The sequence below is a fragment of the Pristiophorus japonicus genome, chromosome 14 (assembly GCF_044704955.1).
Source record: "Pristiophorus japonicus isolate sPriJap1 chromosome 14, sPriJap1.hap1, whole genome shotgun sequence".
NCBI classification, from domain to species: Eukaryota; Metazoa; Chordata; class Chondrichthyes; family Pristiophoridae; genus Pristiophorus; species Pristiophorus japonicus.
Window position 1 is genome coordinate 105,621,723 of NC_091990.1, and position 18,728 is coordinate 105,640,450.

Sequence of the window (18,728 nt, forward strand, 5' to 3'; positions counted from 1 at the left end):
TGATCTCATTGAAACATACAAATTTCTTACAGGGCTTGACAGGGTAGATGTAGGGAGGGTTTTTCCTGTGGCTGGGGAGTCTAGAACCAGGGGTTACAGTCTCAGAATAAGGAGTTGGCCATTTAGGACTGATGAGAAACTTCTTCACTCAGAAGGTGGTAAATCCTCGGAATTCTCTATCAGAGGGCTGTGGAGGCTCAGTATTATATTCAAGACAGAGATCAATAGATTTTTGCATATTAAGGGTATCCAGGGATATGGGGATAGTGCGGGAAAGTGGAGTTGAGGTCGAAGATCAGCCGTGATCTTATTGAATGGCGGAGCAGGCTTGAGGGGTCGAATGGCCTACTCCTCCTAATTCTTATGTTCTTGTAGGAGGGGAACCTCGAAGAGGGTGGGATAGAAAGGTCGCTTTGCTGATGCAGGACCACGGGTGGATCCAAATCGATGGGAAAACACACTTGGCTGGTTTAAAGATGCTGAATGGGCAACTTTTGTCTGCCCGCTCTAAATCTTTCATCGAGTCTGCGGCACAGAAACTGGCCATTCGGCCCAAGTGGTTCGTGCCGGTGTTAATGCTCCACGCCAATCTTGGTCCGTAGCCCTGGAGTTTACATCATTTTCAAGAGCTGGACAGTGGGATTAGGCTGGATAGCTCTTTGTTGGCCGGCACGAACACTGGACCGGATGGCAGCCTCCTGTGCTGTAAATTTCTACGATTGAAACTGTTTCCAGTGGCGGGAGGATTGGGAACCAGAGGGACACCGATTTAAGGAAATTGGCAAAAGAACCAGATGGGGAGATGAGTGTTTATTTACACAGCGAGTTGTTGTGATCGGGAACGCGCTGCCTGAAAGGATGGTGGGAGCAGATTCAATAGTAACTTTCAAAACTGGAATTGGATAAATACTTAAAGGAGAAATTTACAGGGCTGTGGGGAAAGAGCAGGGCGAGTGGGACTGATTGGATCTCTCTTTCACAGAGCCGGCTCAGACTCGATGGGCCGAATGGTCTCCTCATGCTGTATCATTCTGTGATTGTAAATCCCAGCCACTGTATCCTTCGTGGTGTTGGCTGTGAGTGGGTTACTGAAGCGTACTCCCTCCGTGTTGTTGCAGAGAACAGATTAAGCGGGTGAAGGACTCGGACGATGTCCCGATGGTGTTGGTGGGGAACAAGTGTGACCTGCCATCCCGAACCGTGGAGACCCGGCAAGCACAGGATCTGGCCCGGAGCTACGGGATCCCTTACATCGAAACCTCCGCCAAAACCCGACAGGTAGGAGGGCACCTGTACCCAGCATCCATTGCTTCCTCATTGTGTGGGGGTGGGAGGGGTTTGAGTTCGGTCGTGTCTGCATTCCTCCCATCCTCGCTTCAACCCCTGCCCTCCCCCCCCCCCCCCCCCCCCATAACCCTGCAGCCCATGGGTTGTAAGCTTGAGGTAATCCAAATCCCTGCTGCCTGTGTCCTAACTCGCACCAGGTCCTTGCTCACCATCACCCCTGTGCTCGCTGACTTACATTGGCTCCTGGTTAAGCAACGCCTCGATTTCAAAATTCTCATCCTTATTTTCAAATTCCTCCATGGTCTCCCTATCTCTAATCTCCTCCAGCCCCACAATCCCCGAGATATCTGTGCTCCTCTAATTCTGCCCTTGAGCAACTCTGATTCTAATCGCTCCACCATTAGTGGCTGTGCCTTCTGTTGCCTGGGCCCCAAGCTCTGGAACTCCCTCCTTAAACCTCTTTGCCTCTCTACCCCTCTCTCCTCCTTTAAGATGCTCCTTAAAACCTACTACTTTGACCAAGATTTTGGTCACCTGCCCTAATATCTCCCTTTCGTGGCTCGGTGTCAAATTATTGTCAGATTTCTGTTCCTGTGGAGCGCCTTGGGAGATTTTACTACGTTAACGGTGCTGTATAAATGCAAGTTGTTACTCCTGGTGCATTGTGTGTTTGAGCTCTGAGGTTAGTAACGTTTGCAGTGACAGGACTTGCAAAATGAAAATGAAGTTGGTGATCATGGACATTCTTAGTACAATTTTTTAAATATTCGTTCTTGGAATGTGGGTGTCGCTGGCAAGGCTGGCATTTATTGCTCATCTCTTATTGCCCTCGAATGTGGTGGTGAGCCGCCTTGAACTGCTGCAGTCTGTGTGGTGAAGGTGCTCCTACAGTGCTGTTGGGGAGGGAGTTCCAGGTTGAAGTTTTGATCCAACCGCTTGGCCACTTCAGAGGGCAGTTAAGAATCAACCACGATGGCGTTGGACTGGAGTCACATAGGCCCAGACCGGGTAAGGACAGCAGATTTCCTTCCCTAAAGGACATTAGTGACCCAGATGAGTTTTTACGACAATCCGAGTTCAAACCGGGTGTTTGAACAGACTTCATTTGTCCCCACATCCCAGCAATTCGGCCTGATTGACTGTTTAAAAAAGGGTTAAATATCCTTGCACTGACTTTGGCTGCTGACTCGGGGATTCTCCCGGTCCTGTCCTCCCGATTCTGCAGGCGGACGGACACTGGGACGGGATCGTCTCCATCCTGCTCCACCTTCCCCACCATCCCTGGTGGTCTCCTGTTGGTGGTCACATGACCTTCACTTGGCTTCGGTGCATAGCCTGGTCCGTCACAGTGGGGCTGGGGCTCCATTGCCCCAACGCAGCATAGTTCCGAGAATCATAGAATCTTACAGCACAGAAGGAGGCCATTCGGCCCATTGAGCCTGTGCCGGCTCTGTGAAAGAGCGATCCAATCAGTCCCACTCCCCCGGCTCTTTTCCCCATAGTCCTGTGAATGTTTCCTTTTCAATATTTATCCAATTCTCTTTTGAAAGTTACTGTTGAATCTGCTCCCACCACCCTTTCAGGCAGCGCATTCCAGATCACAACAACTCGCTGCGTTTATATTAAATATATATATCTCCATCTCGCTGGTTCTTTTGCCAGTTATCATAAATCTGTGTTTTCTGGTTACCCACCCTCCTGCCACTGGAAACTGTTTCTCCTTATTTACTCCATCAAACCCTTCCTGATTTTGCACACCTCTATCAAATCTCCTCTGCTCCAAGTGTTCCTGATCATTTTTGTTAGAGTCTGAAAAGACTCCAATGGAATGTTGGCCTTTATTGCAAGAGGAATGGAGTATAAAAGCAGAGAACTCTACAACTGTACAGAGTATTGGTGAGACCACACCTGGAGTACTGAGTGCAGTTTTGGTTTCCTTATTTAAGGAAGGATATACTTGCATTGGAGGCTGTCCAGAGAAGATTCACTAGGTTGATTCTGGAGATTAGGGGGTTGACTTATGAAGAAAGGATGTGCAGGTTGGACCTATCCGCATTGGAGTTCAGAAGAATGAGAAGTGATCTTATTGAAACATATATAAGATAATGAGGGGGCTCGACAAAGTGGATGCAGAGAGGATATTTCCACTCGTGGGGGAATCCAGAACAAGGGGACTCCCATTTAAAACTATGAGGAAGAATTTCTTCTCTCACAGGATTTTAATTCTGTGGAATTTTCTGCCCCAGAGAGCTGTGGAGGCTGGGTCATTGAATATATTTAAGGCGGAGATGGACAGATTTTTGAATGATGAGGGGTTATGGGGAGCGGGCAGGGAAGTGGAGCTGAGTCCATGATCAGATCAGCCATGATCTTTTTAAATGGCGGAGTAGGCTCGAGGGGCAGTATGGCTGACGACGACTCCTATTTCTTATTCTTATGACAAGTCCCCAATTGGTTGGATAGTATTTATTAGTGGGTGCTCATGACGGCTCTCATTACGATGCAGGGGAAGAACCTTACTCTCCTTTTCACAGCAAGGTGATGGAACAGACTGTAGCAGCTTACATGTTGATCAAAATAACAGAATTGGATTTTTGGCCCACTAATTCCACTCCCCCGCCCCCCCCCCCCCCCCCCGGCGCCCCTCCCCTGCCGGGAGCCAACGATCCTGTCTCACTGAAACCCGCTTCTCTTTTTTTTGTTGGAGTAACATCCAGGGTGGAATGTGGGAATCTCTGCGACAGGCCCTACCTCAATTGCCAGAAGGCTTTGGGCAAAGTTACCCATGAAAGGCTTCTACTGAAACTGCAAGCGGCGAGGATTTGGGGGTGAAACCTGGGAACCGATAGCAAGTCGCTTGAAGGAAATGGAGTAGCGGATACTTGTTAGAATGAATTCAGGATAGGGGGCCCCCTTAAGAAACTAACTGTATAGCCCAGTGAGTTCCTAACCTGGTGGGGGTGGGGTGGGGGGAGGGGAGGGAAGAGGAAGGAAGAGCGGAGAAGGCAATAGGAGGAATATAAACTGACCAAAAGGCGTATTCATGCCCTCAGGATGCCCCAAAGAGCTTCACAGCCAATGAAACACGCTGAGGAAGTGACAGGGTGATGGACAAAAGGTGGGAATGGGGGGACTGAGCACAGCTGCTCTTTCAGCGGCTGGCACAGGTGCGAGTGGCCTCCTGTGCTGGGAGGTTCTATGATTCATGTGTGTGCAATATAGTAATTTGCATATAAAAAGAAAGAATTTGCATTTCTACAGCACCTTTCATGACCACCGGACGACTCAAAGTGCTTTACAGCCAATGAAGTACTTTTTGAAGTGCAGTAACGTGGGGAATGCGGCAGCCAATTTTTCGAATAGTGGGGGCAGACCCGCAGAAAAAAGATTCAGTAACAAACGGAAACTGTAAAATCTTGAAGCAAATATTACAAAATTAAGTTATATCTCTTTTTTAAAAAAAAACCCCGAACAGAAATTTCTGAAGCATAAAACACAAATTGCCCCTCGCTGGTCGGAGACTGTAACTGCAGCAGCCCCACTGCAGGATTCTGATCGTGTACTCCATTCTATCCGAGAACGATACAGCACAGGACAAGACCATTCGGCCCATCGAGCCTGTGCCGGCTCTGTGAAAGAGTGATCCAATCCGTCCCACTCTCCCTGCTCTTTCCCCACAGCCCTACAATTGTCTCCTTTTCCAGTATTTACCCAATTCCCATTGAAAAGTTACTGTTGAATCTGCTTCCACCTCCCTTTCAGGCAGTGTGTTCCCAATCACAACTCTCTGTGGAATTTTGTGCTTAAAATGTTTCCTCATCTCCCCTCTGCTTTTGCCAATCATCTTCAATCTGTGCCCTCTGGTTACTGACCCTCCTACAACTGGAAACAATTTCTCCTTATTTACTCTATCTAAACCCTTCATGATTTTGAACACCTCAAATACTTGAAAATGGGTTGCAGTATTGATTAAAGAAACTATTACAGCTGTGAGGAGGGATGATATGTTAGAGGGATCATTAAATGAGGCCATATGGGTGGAACTGAAAAATAAAAAGGGGCGATTGCACTGCTGGGCGTGTATTATAGACCCCCAAACAGTGAGCGGGAGATAGAAGAGCAAATATGTAGGCACATTTCAGAAGTGCAAAAACTATAGGGGATTTCAGCTATCCTAATATTAACTGGGACAACATTAGTTTGAGGGGTACAGAGGATGCGGAATTCCTAAAATGCATTCAGGAGAACTTTTTTAGCCAGTATGTAACAAGCCCAACACTGGAGGGAGTGGTTCTGGATTTAATTTTAGGGAATGAAGCTGGGCAGGTGTTGGTGGTATCAGTGGGAGAGCACTTGGATAATTACCTTAAATCTAACTGAATTATAGTCACTCAGTTAGAAATAAAAGTTCTAAATTGGGCTAAGTTGAGAGGTGATTTAGCCAAAATGGCCTGGAAACAGCTACTTGAAGGTAAATCAGTGTCGGAACAGTGGGAGACATTCAAGGAGGAGATCCGGAGGGTTCAGACCAAATATGTTCCCTTAAAGAAAAAGGGTGGGACTAACACATCTAGAGCCCCCTGGATATCGAGGGACATACAGTGTAGGATAAAGAAAAAAAGGGAAGCTTGTGTCAAAAATCCCGAGGGCTAAATACTGCAGAATCTCTGAGTATAGAAAGTGTAGGGGTGAAATTTAAAAGTTTATTAGGAAAGCAAAGAGAGAGCATAAAAATTTCTTGGCAAGTAAAATCAAAGAAAACACAAATGTTCGATAAATATATTAAGAGCAAGAGGATAACTAAAGAAAGAGTGGGGCCAATTAGAGACCATGTGGGTAATCTGTGTGTGGAGGCGGAAGATGTGGGTCTGGTTCTTAATGAATACTCTGCATCTATTTTCACAAAGGAGAGGGGCGATGCAAATACTGCTATCGAGGAGGAGGAGTGTAAAATATTAGATGAAATAAACATAGTGAGAGAGGAGGTATTAAGGGGTTTAGCAGCTTTGAAAGTGGATAAGTCTCCAGGCCCGGATGAAATTATGGCCCAGACCATAATTTTCCAATCCTCTCTGGCTTCAGGTGTGGTGCCAGAGGACTGCTAATGTGGTACAGGTGCAGCGTCCCAAATCCGGAACCCTCTGGACCAAGGCCGTTCCAGATTCTGCGTTTTTCTGGACTTTGGAACATCTTTCCGACATTGCGAATCCAGAAACACTCGACCCCAGGTCAAAGGGCGGGGGGGGGGGGGGGGGGTGGGTGTTACTCACCGAGGAGTTGTTGGGGTCGCCGGCCCCGTCGATGAGGTCGTCGGGCAGGGCCCCGCCGTCGAGGAGCTGTTCGGGCCGCTGGTGAGGAGGCCCCAAAGTAAGGGCGGCGGTGAGATGAGGCCCGAGGTCGAGCAGCGGCGGGACCTCTAGGTCGGCGGGTCCGGATTCCGGACGATCCCGCCATCAATCGGTCTGGATTCCGGATTCTTTCATTCCAGATTTTGGACGCTACACCTGCACCTTTTATTTAAGAAGGGAAAAAGGGATAGGCCGAGTAATTACAGGCCAGTCAGCCTAACCTTGGTGGGAAAATTATTGGAAAAAAATCCTGAAGGACAGGATAAAACTTTATTTGGAAAGACAGGCAGCATAGATTTGTTAAGAGAAGGTCATGTCTGACTAACTTGATTTAATTTTTCGAGGAGGTACCCAGGAGGGTCGATGAGGGCAGTACTTATGATGTAGTGTATATGGATTTTAGCAAAGCTTTTGATAAGGTCCCACATGGCAGAATGGTCATGAAAATAATAGCCCATGGGATCCAGAGCAAAGTGGCAAGTTGGATCCAAAACTGTCTGAGTCAGGAAGCAAAGGGTATTGGTTAATGGGTGTTTTTGTGACTGGAAGGCTGTATCCAATGAGGTTCCGCAGGGCTCAGTACTGGTCCCTTGCTTTTTGTGGTGTATATCAATGATCTAGACTTGAATATAGGGGGTATGATTAAGAAGTTTTGCAGATGATACTAAAATCGACTGTGTGGTTGATGATGAAGAAGACAGCTGTGGACTGCAGGAAGATATCAATGTATTGGTCAGGTGGGCAGAACAGTGTCAAATAGAATTTAATCCGGAGAAGTGTGAGGTAATGCATTTGGGGAGAGCTAACAAGGCAATGGAATACACATTAAATGGTAGGACACAGAAGTGTAGAGGAACAATGGGACCTGGGAGTGCTTGTCCACAGATCCCTGAAAGTAGCAGGCCAGGTAGATAAGGTGATTAAGAAGACATACGGAATAGTTGCCTTTATTAGTCGCGGCATAGAAATAAAGAGCATGGCGTGGGTTGGGGGGTTATGCTTCAACTGTAAAACACTGGTTAGGCCACAGCTGGAGTACTGTGGGCAGTTCTGGTCACTGCATTACAGAAAGGATGCGATTGCACTGAAAAGGGTGCAGAGGAGATTTACGAGGATGTTGGCGGGAAGGGAGAATCTTAGCTGTTAGGCTGGGTCTGTTTTCCTTGGAGAGGAGACCTCATTGAAGTTATGAGGTGCCTAGATATAATGGATAGAAGGGGCCTATTTCCCTTAGATAAGTCAACAACTAGGGGGCATACATTTAAAGTAATTGGAAGAAGGTTTAGAGGGGATTTGAGGGGAAATTTCTTCACCCAGAGGGTGGTGGGGTTCTGAAACTCACTGCCTGAAAGGGTGTAGAGGCAGAAACCCTCACCACATTTTAAAAAGTACTTGGATGTGCACTTGAAGTGCCGTAACTTACAGGGCTATGGACCAAGAGCTGGAAAGTGGGATTAGGCTGGATAGCCTCTTGTTGGCTGGCATGGACACGATGGGCCGAATGGCCTCCTTCCGTGCTGTAAACAGCTGATTCTATCAAATCTCCCCTTAATCTTCTCTGCTCTGAGGAGTACGACCCCAGCTTCTCCAGTTTCTCCACATAAGTGAAGACCCTCACCCCGGAACCATTCCAGTAAATCTCCTCTGCCCCCTCTCCAAGGCCTTGACATCCTTCCTGAAGTACCAGAATTGGACACACTACTCCAGCTGAGGTCTAAACAGTGATGGATAAAGGTTTAGCATAACTTCCTTGCTTTTGTACTTTATGCCTCGATTAATAAAGCCCAGAATTCCGTATGCTTTTTTTTAAAAACAGCTTCTCAACTTGCCCTGCCACCTTCAACAATTTGTGTACATACACCCCCAAATCTCTGTTCCTGCACACCCTTTAAAATTGTGCCATTTAGTTTATATTGCCTCTCCTCATTCTTCCTACAGAAATCTATCACCTCACAATCTCTGCATTAAATTGCATCCGGCACGTGTCTGCTCATTTCACCAGCCTATGTCCATGTCCTGTTGAAGTCTGTTACTATCCACCTCACTGTTTACATTATAATATATCTTCGTTGTGATGGGCTGTAAGGTGTGCACCAACAAGAGCTTTACACAGAGGGGATATATACGTTGGAGAGGTTGTCGAAAAGGATGGTTGAGGCCAGGACTCAACTTGACCAGAAACTCTAAATACTGTGGCTACAAGAGCAGGTCAGAGGCTGGGTATTCTGCGGTGAGTGTCTCCCCTCCTAACTCCCCAAAGTCGTTCCACCATCTACATGGCACAAGTCAGGAGTGTGATGGAATACTCTCCATTTGCCTGGATCAGTGCAGCTCCAAAAATTGGGGAAATTAGTAAAAACATAGAAGAATAATCATGGGGGATTTCAACTACCACTATATTAATTGGACAGAAGAGGTAAGTAAAGGGGATAAGGGAATGGAGTTCTTACAATGTGTACAGGACTCCTTTCTAACCCAATATGTAAAAGGCCCAACAAGCAAGGATTCGCTATTGGATCTAGAGATGGGGAATGAACCGGTGAATGAAGAGAGGTAAAGTAGGGGAACATCTAGGCAATAGTGACCATAATATAATACGCTCCAAGGTGATGATTGAGAAGGACGTAAGTATGACAACCAGGGTAATAGATTGGAGAAAAGCTGATTTTGAGGGGCTGAGACTAGAACTTGGGAAAATAAAATGGACAACAATATTGGCAAACAGTGACATAGAACAGCAATAGGAAACATTTAAAATGGTGTTCAACAGAGTGCAGGAAAAATATACTCTGCTTAAAAAAAACAAGAAGCTAAACACTAATGAGACACTGTGGATCAATAAAGCCACAAGGGAACAATTGAGGGTGAGGAAAGAGGCATGCATTGGACAGCAGGGGAGAGCATGAGGGAGAATACAGAGAGATTAGGAGAGATGTCAAAATAATTAGGAAGGCAGAGGAAAATGACATTGAATTATTAAGGAACACAACAAAATATTAAAATATTTTACAGGCACGTAATTTTTTTTAAAAGATGGTTGGGATGGAAATAGGGCCATTAGGGGTAGACCGAATAATACCACAGGCAGCAGTAGAGAGATAGCAGAAATATTAAATAATTACTTTGCTTCAGTATTTACCAGGGAGATGGAACATGACACCAGGAGGTGAAATTAGAAATGAAATAAACACATTTAAACTAAAAAAGAGAGGATATATTAAATAAACTAAGCAAACTCAAGATAAAACCCCTAGTCCGGACAAATTTTATCTGCGTGTTTTAAACTAATCTAGGAAAGAAATGAGGCGTTACTACACATTTTTTCAAACAAATTATTATCAGAGGACTGCTGGATAGCTAACGTAATATCTCTATTTAAGATAGGGGATAGAACATGTCCAGGGAACTAACATTGGTGGTAGGAAAAATAATGAAATCCCTACTAAAGGAGAAAATAGAAGAACATCTAGAAACCAAAAATATAGTAATGAATAGTCAGCATGGATTTCAATGGGGAAAGTCTTGCTTGACCAACCTCACTGAATTTTTTGAAGTAGTAAGAGAGGGTAGATAAGGCTACTGTAGTAGATGTAATTTATCTAGATTTTCAAAAGGCCTTCGATAAGGTCAGAGAATGTGGAGTCAGGGGACAAGTAGCAGAGTGAATTGCTAGCTGGCTTCAAGACAGAAAGCAGAGAGTCTGGGTAAAGGGTAGCTAGTCACAGTGACAGGTGGGTAGTGGTGTTCCATAAGGATCAGTGCTGGGGCCACTGTTGTTCACAATTTATATCAACAATTTGGAATCAAAAACACAATTTCTACATTTTCAGATGTCACCAAACTGGCGGATAGTCAATACTGAGGAGGACTGCAACAAATTACAGCAGGACATTAATAAACTTGCAGAATGGGCATATAATTGGCAAATGAAGTTCAACACAGATAAATGTGAGGTATTACATTTTGGTAGGAAGAATAGGGAGGTCACTTATTACTTGGAGGGTGTGAGTCTGGGTGGGGTAGAGGAACAAATACACAAATCACTCAAAGTTGCGACACAGGATAGTAAGGCCATAAAAAGCAAACCCAGCTCTAGGGTTTATTTCTAGAGGTATAGAATTGAAAAGTAGTGGTTATACTGAACTTGTATCGAACCTTGGTTAGACCACATTTAGCTGGCCCATATCCTCTGAATGAAGACACAAATGATTCCAGTGTGCTTTTATATTGTATAAGAACCAGATAGATGCTGTGATGGGTCAGGTTGGGGGAGTATGCCATATAAAGGGCCTGAGGGGAACCTCCCCAGCTCATGAACCAGAGATGTGAGACTTTCACAAAGTTACTCCATTCATCGAGTGGAGAGACTGGAGAAGCTGGGGTTGTTCACCTTGGAGCAGAGAAGGTGAAGGAGAGATTTAATAGAGGGGTCTGGACAGAGTAAGGAGAAACAGTTTGCGGAGGCAGAAAGGTCAATAACCAGAGGACACAGATTGAAGATAACCGGCGAAAGAACCAGAGGGGGAGATGCATTAAAAGAAAAATCTGAGCTGTTGTGATCGGGAAGGCACTGCCATAAAGGGCAGTGGAAGCAGATTCAACAGTAACTTTCAAAACGGAATTGGGGAAATACTCAAAGGAAAAATGTGCATGGAGATTGGTTAGGCCGAATGGCCGCCTCCTGTGCTGTAAGATTCTATGATCTCCAGTCAGCGTGTGCAGCCCCTAACCAATCCCCAGTCAGCGTGTGCAGCCCCTAACCAATCGGCATTTGCATTTTCAGGGAGTGGAAGATGCCTTTTACACCTTGGTCCGAGAGATTAGTCAGCACAAAGTGAGGAAGTCGAACCCACCGGATGACAGTGGCCAAGACTGTAACAACTGTAAATGTGTGATATTGTGACCTGGGTAAGTCTGATTCACCCTGGGTCCACCAGGAACACTGCATGGGAACCTAGCAGTCACTATCTGTTATTTCTGTCATATCTCCTAATTCCCCTCCCGAGCTCTGTCCTACATCTACCTCGCTGGTACCCTGCTCCCCATCATGCTCACACTGCGGCGTCCAGCAATGTTGATTCAGGCCTCCTGCACGACATGACTCCCTCCTGTTTCTCATCTACATGCTGCCCCTTGGCGACATCATCCCAAAACACAAGGTCAGTTTCCACATGTATGCTGCTGACCCCCAGCTCCACCTCTCCACCACTTCTCTCGACCTCTCCACTTTATCTGATTGGTCACGTTGCTTGTACGACATGCATATTTGACCCTGAAATGAGCTTTCGACCACATATCCACACCATCACTAAGACCGCCTACTTCCACCTCCCGTAACATCGCTCGTCTCTGCCCTGGCTCAGCTCATCCACTGCTGAAGCCCTCATCTATGCCTTTGTTACCTCTAGACTTGACTGTCCAACGCACTCCTGGCTGGCCTCCCACATTCTACCTGACGTGAACTACAGGTGATCCAAAACTTGGCGGCCCGAGTCCTAACCCTCTCCAAGTCCTGCTCACCCATCACCCCTGTTCTTGCTGACCTACATTAGCTCCCGGTTAAGCAATGTCGCAACTTTAAAATTCACATCCGTGTGTTCAAACCTCTCCAAGGCCTCGCCCCTCCCTATCCCTGTAATTTCCTCCAGCTCTGTAACTCTCCGAGATGTCTGCACTCTTCTAATTCTGGCCTCTTGCGCATCCCTGATGTCCATCGCTCCGCCATTGGTGGCCGTGCCTTCAGCTGCCTGGGCCCTAAGCTCTGGAATTCCCTCGCTAAACCTCTCTGCCCCTCTCGCTTTTTCCTCCTCTAAGACGCTCCTTAAAACCTACCTCTTTGAATAAGCTTTTGGTCACCTGTCCTAAATCTCCTGCTGTTGCTCAATGTCAAACTTTGCTTGATGATCCCTCCTGTGACGTGCCTTGGGATGTTTTCTCTGTTAAAGGCACTGTACAAGTTGGTGGTTTTTATTTTTCCTACCAAAGTGGATAAATCTCATATTTTCCCAAGGGACAAGGAATACTATCTCTCTATGACATTTAAATGGAAATGGGGAATAAAAAAAAAAAAAAAAAAATCTGGGGAGGTGGGAGCAGAACAGAAATGTGGTAGTGATAGGGGACTCTCTAATTAAGGGGATAGATAGCATCCTCTGCAGCCGAGAACGAGAATCCCGAAGGGTGTGTGGCTTACCAGGGTAAGGGATATCTCACGGCAGCTGCAGAGGAACTTGGAAAGGGAGGAGGTAAATCCAATTGTTGTGATCCATGCTGGAACAAACGACAGAGGTAGGGACAGGGAGGAGGTCCTGCTGAGGGGGAAATCAAGAGTTAGGCTCCAAGTGGTGAGGTTAGTAGCTAAAAATCCCAACTATGCTCCAGACTCTCGCCGGCCCATTAACTACGCTGTGGAGGACCTCTGAGCAATGCGCTGTATTTGCCATGTTCACTGTGAGGATTTGCTTCAGCCTCAAGCAGGTAGAAACCTGCTTCAGCTGCAGCTCAGTGAGCAGCGCATTCGCCTGAGTCAGAAGGTTGTGGGTTCAAGTCCCACTCCAGAGACTTCAGCACAAAATCCAGGCTGACACATTCGGTGCAGCACTCCTTCCTGTCCCAGAACTGGTGCCAGTGTCCCATGAAAAGGAGCTCCTCTTTTCCGCACCAGCCCCTCGGCCATGCTCCTGATCTGTCTGCTTCTGTGCCAATTTGCACGTGGCTTGGGCAATAATCCAGAGATTATTACCCTCAAGGTCCTGCTTTTTAACTTGGAGCCTAACTCTTGATTTCCCCCTCAGCAGGACCTCCTCCTGTCCCTACCTCTGTCGTTTGTTCCAGCATGGATCACGACAATTGGATTTACTTCCTCCCTTTCCAAGTTCCTCTGCAGCCGCCGTGGTAAGCCACACACCCTTCGGGATTCTCGTTCTCGGCTGCAGAGGATGCTATCTATCCCCTTAATTAGTGTCCCCTATCACTACCACATTTCTATTCTGCTCCCACCTCCCTTTCTCCCCCCCCCCCTTCCCCTTCTGAGCCATGTTGCATTGTGGCTGCCTTCCCTGCAGTCTTTCTCCTTGACCCTTGGGAAAATACGAGATTATCCACTTTGGTAGGAAAAATAAAAAAGCAAATTATAATTTAAATGGGAAGAGATTACAAAGTGCTGCAGTACAGAGGGACCTGGGGGTCCATGTGCATAAAACACAGTGAGTATGCAGGTACAGCAAGTAATCAGGAAGGCAAATGGAATGTTGGCCTTTATTGCAAGGGGGATAGAGTATAAAAGCAGAGAAGTCCTGCTACAACTGTACAGGGCATTGGTGAGGCCACACCTGGAGTACTGCGTACAGTTTTGGTCTCCGTATTTAAGGAAGGATGTACTTGCATTGGAGGCTGTTCAGAGAAGGTTCGCTAGGTTGATTCTGGAATTGAGGGGGTTGACTTATGAGGATAGGTTGGGCCTATACATATTGGAGTTTAGAAGAATGAGAGGTGATCTTATTGAAACATATGAGATAATGAGGGGGCTAGACAAGGTGGATGCAGAGAGGATATTTCCACTCATAGAGGAAACTAAAACTAGGGGATACAGTCTCAGAATAAGGGGCCGCCCATTTAAAACTGAGATGAGGAGGAATTTCTTCTTAGGGTTGTAAATCTTTGGAATTCTTTGTCCCAGAGAACTGTGGAGGCTGAGTCATTGAATATATTTAAGGTGGAGATAGATGGATTTTTGAGTGATGAGAGAATAAAGGATTATGGAAGTGGAGTTGAGGCCAGGGTCAGATCAGCCATGATATTGAATGGCGGAGCGGGGCCAAATGGCCTACTCCTGCTTCTATTATATTCACAGATAGCGAGTACATCGTACATGTTGGGCAGGACCTCCTTCTCCACCTCCTAAATCCCCGCTACCCGGCTCCCTCACAGTCACACCCTTCTTTTCCAGGCCTGTGCTTTCCTCTGGGGTGTGACTGTATTCTGGATAAAACTGTCCAGGCATTCCTCCCCCTCTCTTGTTGTCGGAGTGTCTCCAACTCGCACTGCAGCTCCATGACTGAGCCGGGGAGATTTGAAATGTAGACATCTCCTGCAGACATGTTTGCTCAGGGCAGTTTCATTGTCCACAAACTCCCACATACTGCAGTCCACACACACCACCTGCTCTGCCATATCTTAGGCTAGCCTTGTATTATTTATTTAATTAGTTAAAGTCTTTGTTCAATGATTATTTAAAGTTATATTAATTGGTTAACTAGTTAAGCTAGAAGTTTAATACAATACTTTATAGTTTCCCGCACTTAGTTTAAACCACCAGTTAGTGAGAAAAGTGGGGGAAAAACCTTAATACTCACCAACTAATCACCGACCTGTTGTCCTTGTTTTTGTTGGAAATGGTCGAAGGTTGCTGATACCTCCTCCAATTAAAGAAAGACAGACTTGTATTTATATAGCGTCTTTCACGACCACCGGACGTCTCAAAGCATTTTACAACCAATGAAGTACTTTTGAAGTGTAGTCACGGTTGTAATGTGCGAAATTAGGTCCGTCCCCCTCTTCGAATTGCCAGATAAAACGCTCTGGTTAAGTGCACATGCGGTTAAGACCCTCTGCGCAGATCACCCGTTGGGAAGTGCTGCGGACTCGGAGTGCTCGATAAATGCAAGTCCTCCTGTCCCCTTTGCTCATTGAACCTACCAACAGTCACCACATGATGGCGCTCCAGAGTCAGTTTAGCCTCGGAGTCAGAATCTCCCAGCACAGAGAGGGAGGCCGTTTGGTCCATCGTGTCTGCGCCAGCTCTTTGGCTCATGCTCTCAATCAGTCCCATTCTCTTTTCTCTCCCCCCCCCCCCCCCCCCCCCCCCAGCTCCCTACAACTCGCTGCATTAAAAAAAAATCTCATGTCGCTTCTGGTTCTTTTGCCAATTATCATAAATGTATGGTTACCAACACTTCTGCAGCTGGAAATAGTTTTTCCCTATTTACGCTATCAAAACCCCTCATAACTTTGATCCTGTGTTCTATTATCAGTGATGAGGTGGAGCAGGGAGTTTCTGACCTCACCCAGCACCTCTGCACGCTTTGAGGGAGAGGGGTCATTGCCTGATTTACCCTCCTGAGTCAATGGACACTCTCAGTAACAGCTCAATTGTACCAGTGTCAGCCATGCCTCAGTGGGCAGCACTCTCACCTCTAAGTGTCAAGGTCGTGGGTTCGAGTCCCACTCGAGACTTGAGCACAAAATCAGACCCGACACTCCCAGTGCAGTACTGAGGGAGCGCTGCACTGTCGGAGGGGCAGTACTGAGGGAGCGCTGCACTGTCGGAGGGGCAGTACTGAGGGAGTACTGCACTGTCGGAGGGGCAGTACTGAGGGAGCACTGCACTGTCGGAGGTGCCGTCTTTTGGATGGAGACTTTAAACCTAGGCTCTGCCTGTCCTCTTGGGTGGGCGAATAAGATCTCATGGCACTAAAACTGATGATCTGGACATTATTACGTCATTGTTTGTTGGAGCTTGTAGTGCACAAATTGGCTGCTGCATTACAACAGTAGCTATACTTCAAAAAGTACTTCAGTGGCTGTAAAGTGCCTTGGGACGTTCCTATAGAATTACATCTCTCCCTTCACCCCCTTCTTACTGGGGAGCTGGAAACTATCTCCTGCGTAGAATCTGCAGCGCCACTTGTAAAATATCCCAAACTTTAGAAAAGTCAACATTCTTCAAATCTCTTGTCATCAACTGACCGGGCTTGTGATTGTGTGTTTTAGTTCACAGGAACATTGGAAGATTCGTTCAACGCACTGGTGCAAGAAGAGAGCGAGAGAGAGAGAGAGAATTAACGTGCAGTGAAGCGATGTGACAGCGGCGAGAGAGCTGTGGGAAAGGGGCAATGCTGTACCATCGGACGGTGTGAGGGGCCTGTTGTGTGTGACTCTCGCCCGCTGCCACTTGCTCCCCACGGGTCTCCAGTTGTACAGAGCCGTAGATTTTAAAATCACACTAAATTATTCTTACACTAGTTACCCTGTGATTCCGTGTACAATTTCAGCATTGCTGGGGAAACGTCTCCCTGCCTAACATACTGTAAATAAATCACTAACTATAACGCTGCAGGATCTTAAACAGAGAATTGTTTTATACTTTGTATTTTGAGCCAATGTAATTTCTTTTTTTTTTAAACCAATCGCCTGTGTTTGTTCATTGCTGGCTTTCTGTCTACAAGTTGTGGCGATGTGGATGGATTTCCTTTTGTACATATAGTAAAGTTGTTGGGTATAAATATATAGCCTGCATTGTCGCGATGTTGCGTTGTTTCCCAGGTGCCAGAGGATGTCGAACCCCTCCACGGAGAACAAGCTTGCAGCGTTTTGGACGGGTGGCTGTTTTGGTTTTGGGAGGGGTGGGGGGGGGGGGGGGGTGTTATGGAAAGGGCAATAGTAATTCACTGCTGAGTGTTGATATGTTTTTTTTAATTCAAGTGGAAATGGCTAACATCAATCTGTGTCCTATGCAGTGTTCCCTTCTGGCTGCATGGTAATTGCACCGCGGTGAACTCCGCACAGCCAGCTCACCAGCTTTCACCGGGAAAACAGCCCCGAGGGAAACGTTGCAGGGAACATTGGCCCTGTGTGTCCCGAGCCCCGGGGCAGCCCAGTCACTTCTCCCATCTGGTCCCCATTACTACATCCAATAGCCAATCCTCCCTTGGGCTTTTTACACACTGACTTATTGCACATTGACACCCCAGTCACCCCACAGGCAGCAGTTCGATGGGAGGAGGAGAGTCTCCCGAAGCATGCTGGGGATTGGCTGTCGGAGATGGGGAATTAATGCCAAAGCTCCCCTCTGCTTTGGGCACATTTTGAAACCCTTTCCATTCCCATCGCCTCTTCACAAGCCGCAGTCTGTGATTGGCTGGCCCCCCCCCCGTCCCATTCCACCTTGGATTATGGAACCTCCAATAAATACCTTGTGTCATCTGGAAAGAAAACCATTCAGTGATGCTGCTTGGGGGTGGTTGGTGAACATTCTCCGATCACACTCTGCTCTCACTACCAATCTGCCGGATTCACTCTCTGCTCAACACTGTGTGTTCAAAGGCGACTCCCTACATCAGTATTACTTTCTGCCAAAGTTGACCAGTCACACACAAGCGTCTTGCAGGATTAAATGTCCCATTGGGCTCGACAATGGTTACACGCGAACCGCTCCGTCTCCTGTGATCCCAGGCATAGTCCCATTCAACAGTGCGGGCTGGGAGAGAATCACTCTCTTCATTCTTTAGCTCGGGCACTACAATATTGCAACATCCAACAGCAGTGCCCAACTCACAGTTGAAACTGGAGCTGGTTTGTGTTGCAGGACCAGAATAGTCCAAGACTAAGAGTCACTTTGTCTGCCAACCAGGACACTGATTATTCGCCATAGTCTTCACATCGCAGCTCAACCGTCGGGGGTGGGGGGTGGAGAGCAGAGTGCCTGAGTGTAAGCCCCCCTGTAACCTGCCCAAGCCCCCAGGCTGGAGCGGCAGTGTCGCCGTGACCCAATGTCTGCACAAAGGTGAAGGAACCCTGCCCACGGCGACAGTGACCCTGGGGACCTCCCTCCCACAGTGTTCGGACGCAGTTCTCGTGTTGCCAACATGCCGCCTATTCTCTTGTTTTATTGAACAAAATTTAAACATGTTGTACATTTTCCGGGGGAAATAAAGATGATTTGAAAAAAAAAAATCAATGCTTTGATCTCCGTTTATTTGCAAAGGGTTTAACCGGAGCAGGGACTGGGACATAGGGAATCGGAGGGCACGTGTGCAGGTTGGAATAGACTGTTAGAATGCAAAGAACGAACATAATGAAAAGAAGCAGTCTGGCTTAGTGGCAACCTCCTGTGGAACATGGGAGCAGGGGGAGGCCGTTCAGCCCCTCGAGCCTGTTCCACCATTCAATGAGCTCATGGCTGATCTGTGGCCTAACTCCATATACCTGCCTCTGGCCCATATCCTTAAATACCTTTTGGTTAACAAAAATCTATCAATCTCCGACTCAAAATTTGCAATTGATCTAGCTGATCCAGCATCCACTCCTGAAAGG

At 46.9% G+C, this 18,728-nt stretch overlaps 1 protein-coding gene across 2 annotated transcripts in view; it reads left to right on the plus strand.

Moving 5' to 3' along the window:
* LOC139280019 (GTPase HRas) overlaps positions 1–18,360 on the plus strand; it is a 65,151-nt gene extending 46,791 nt beyond the window's left edge. Inside the window, exons 4-6 of one of the 2 annotated variants that reach the window (XM_070899443.1) lie at positions 1,119–1,278; positions 11,419–11,543; positions 16,407–18,360. In XM_070899443.1, the coding sequence (XP_070755544.1) occupies positions 1,119–1,278; positions 11,419–11,538 (280 nt within the window). In that variant the 3' untranslated portion in view covers positions 11,539–11,543; positions 16,407–18,360. The remainder of the gene's footprint in view (positions 1–1,118; positions 1,279–11,418; positions 11,544–16,406) is intronic. The other variant, XM_070899444.1, reaches the window with a different exon arrangement.
* The last annotated feature ends 368 nt before the right edge of the window (positions 18,361–18,728 follow it).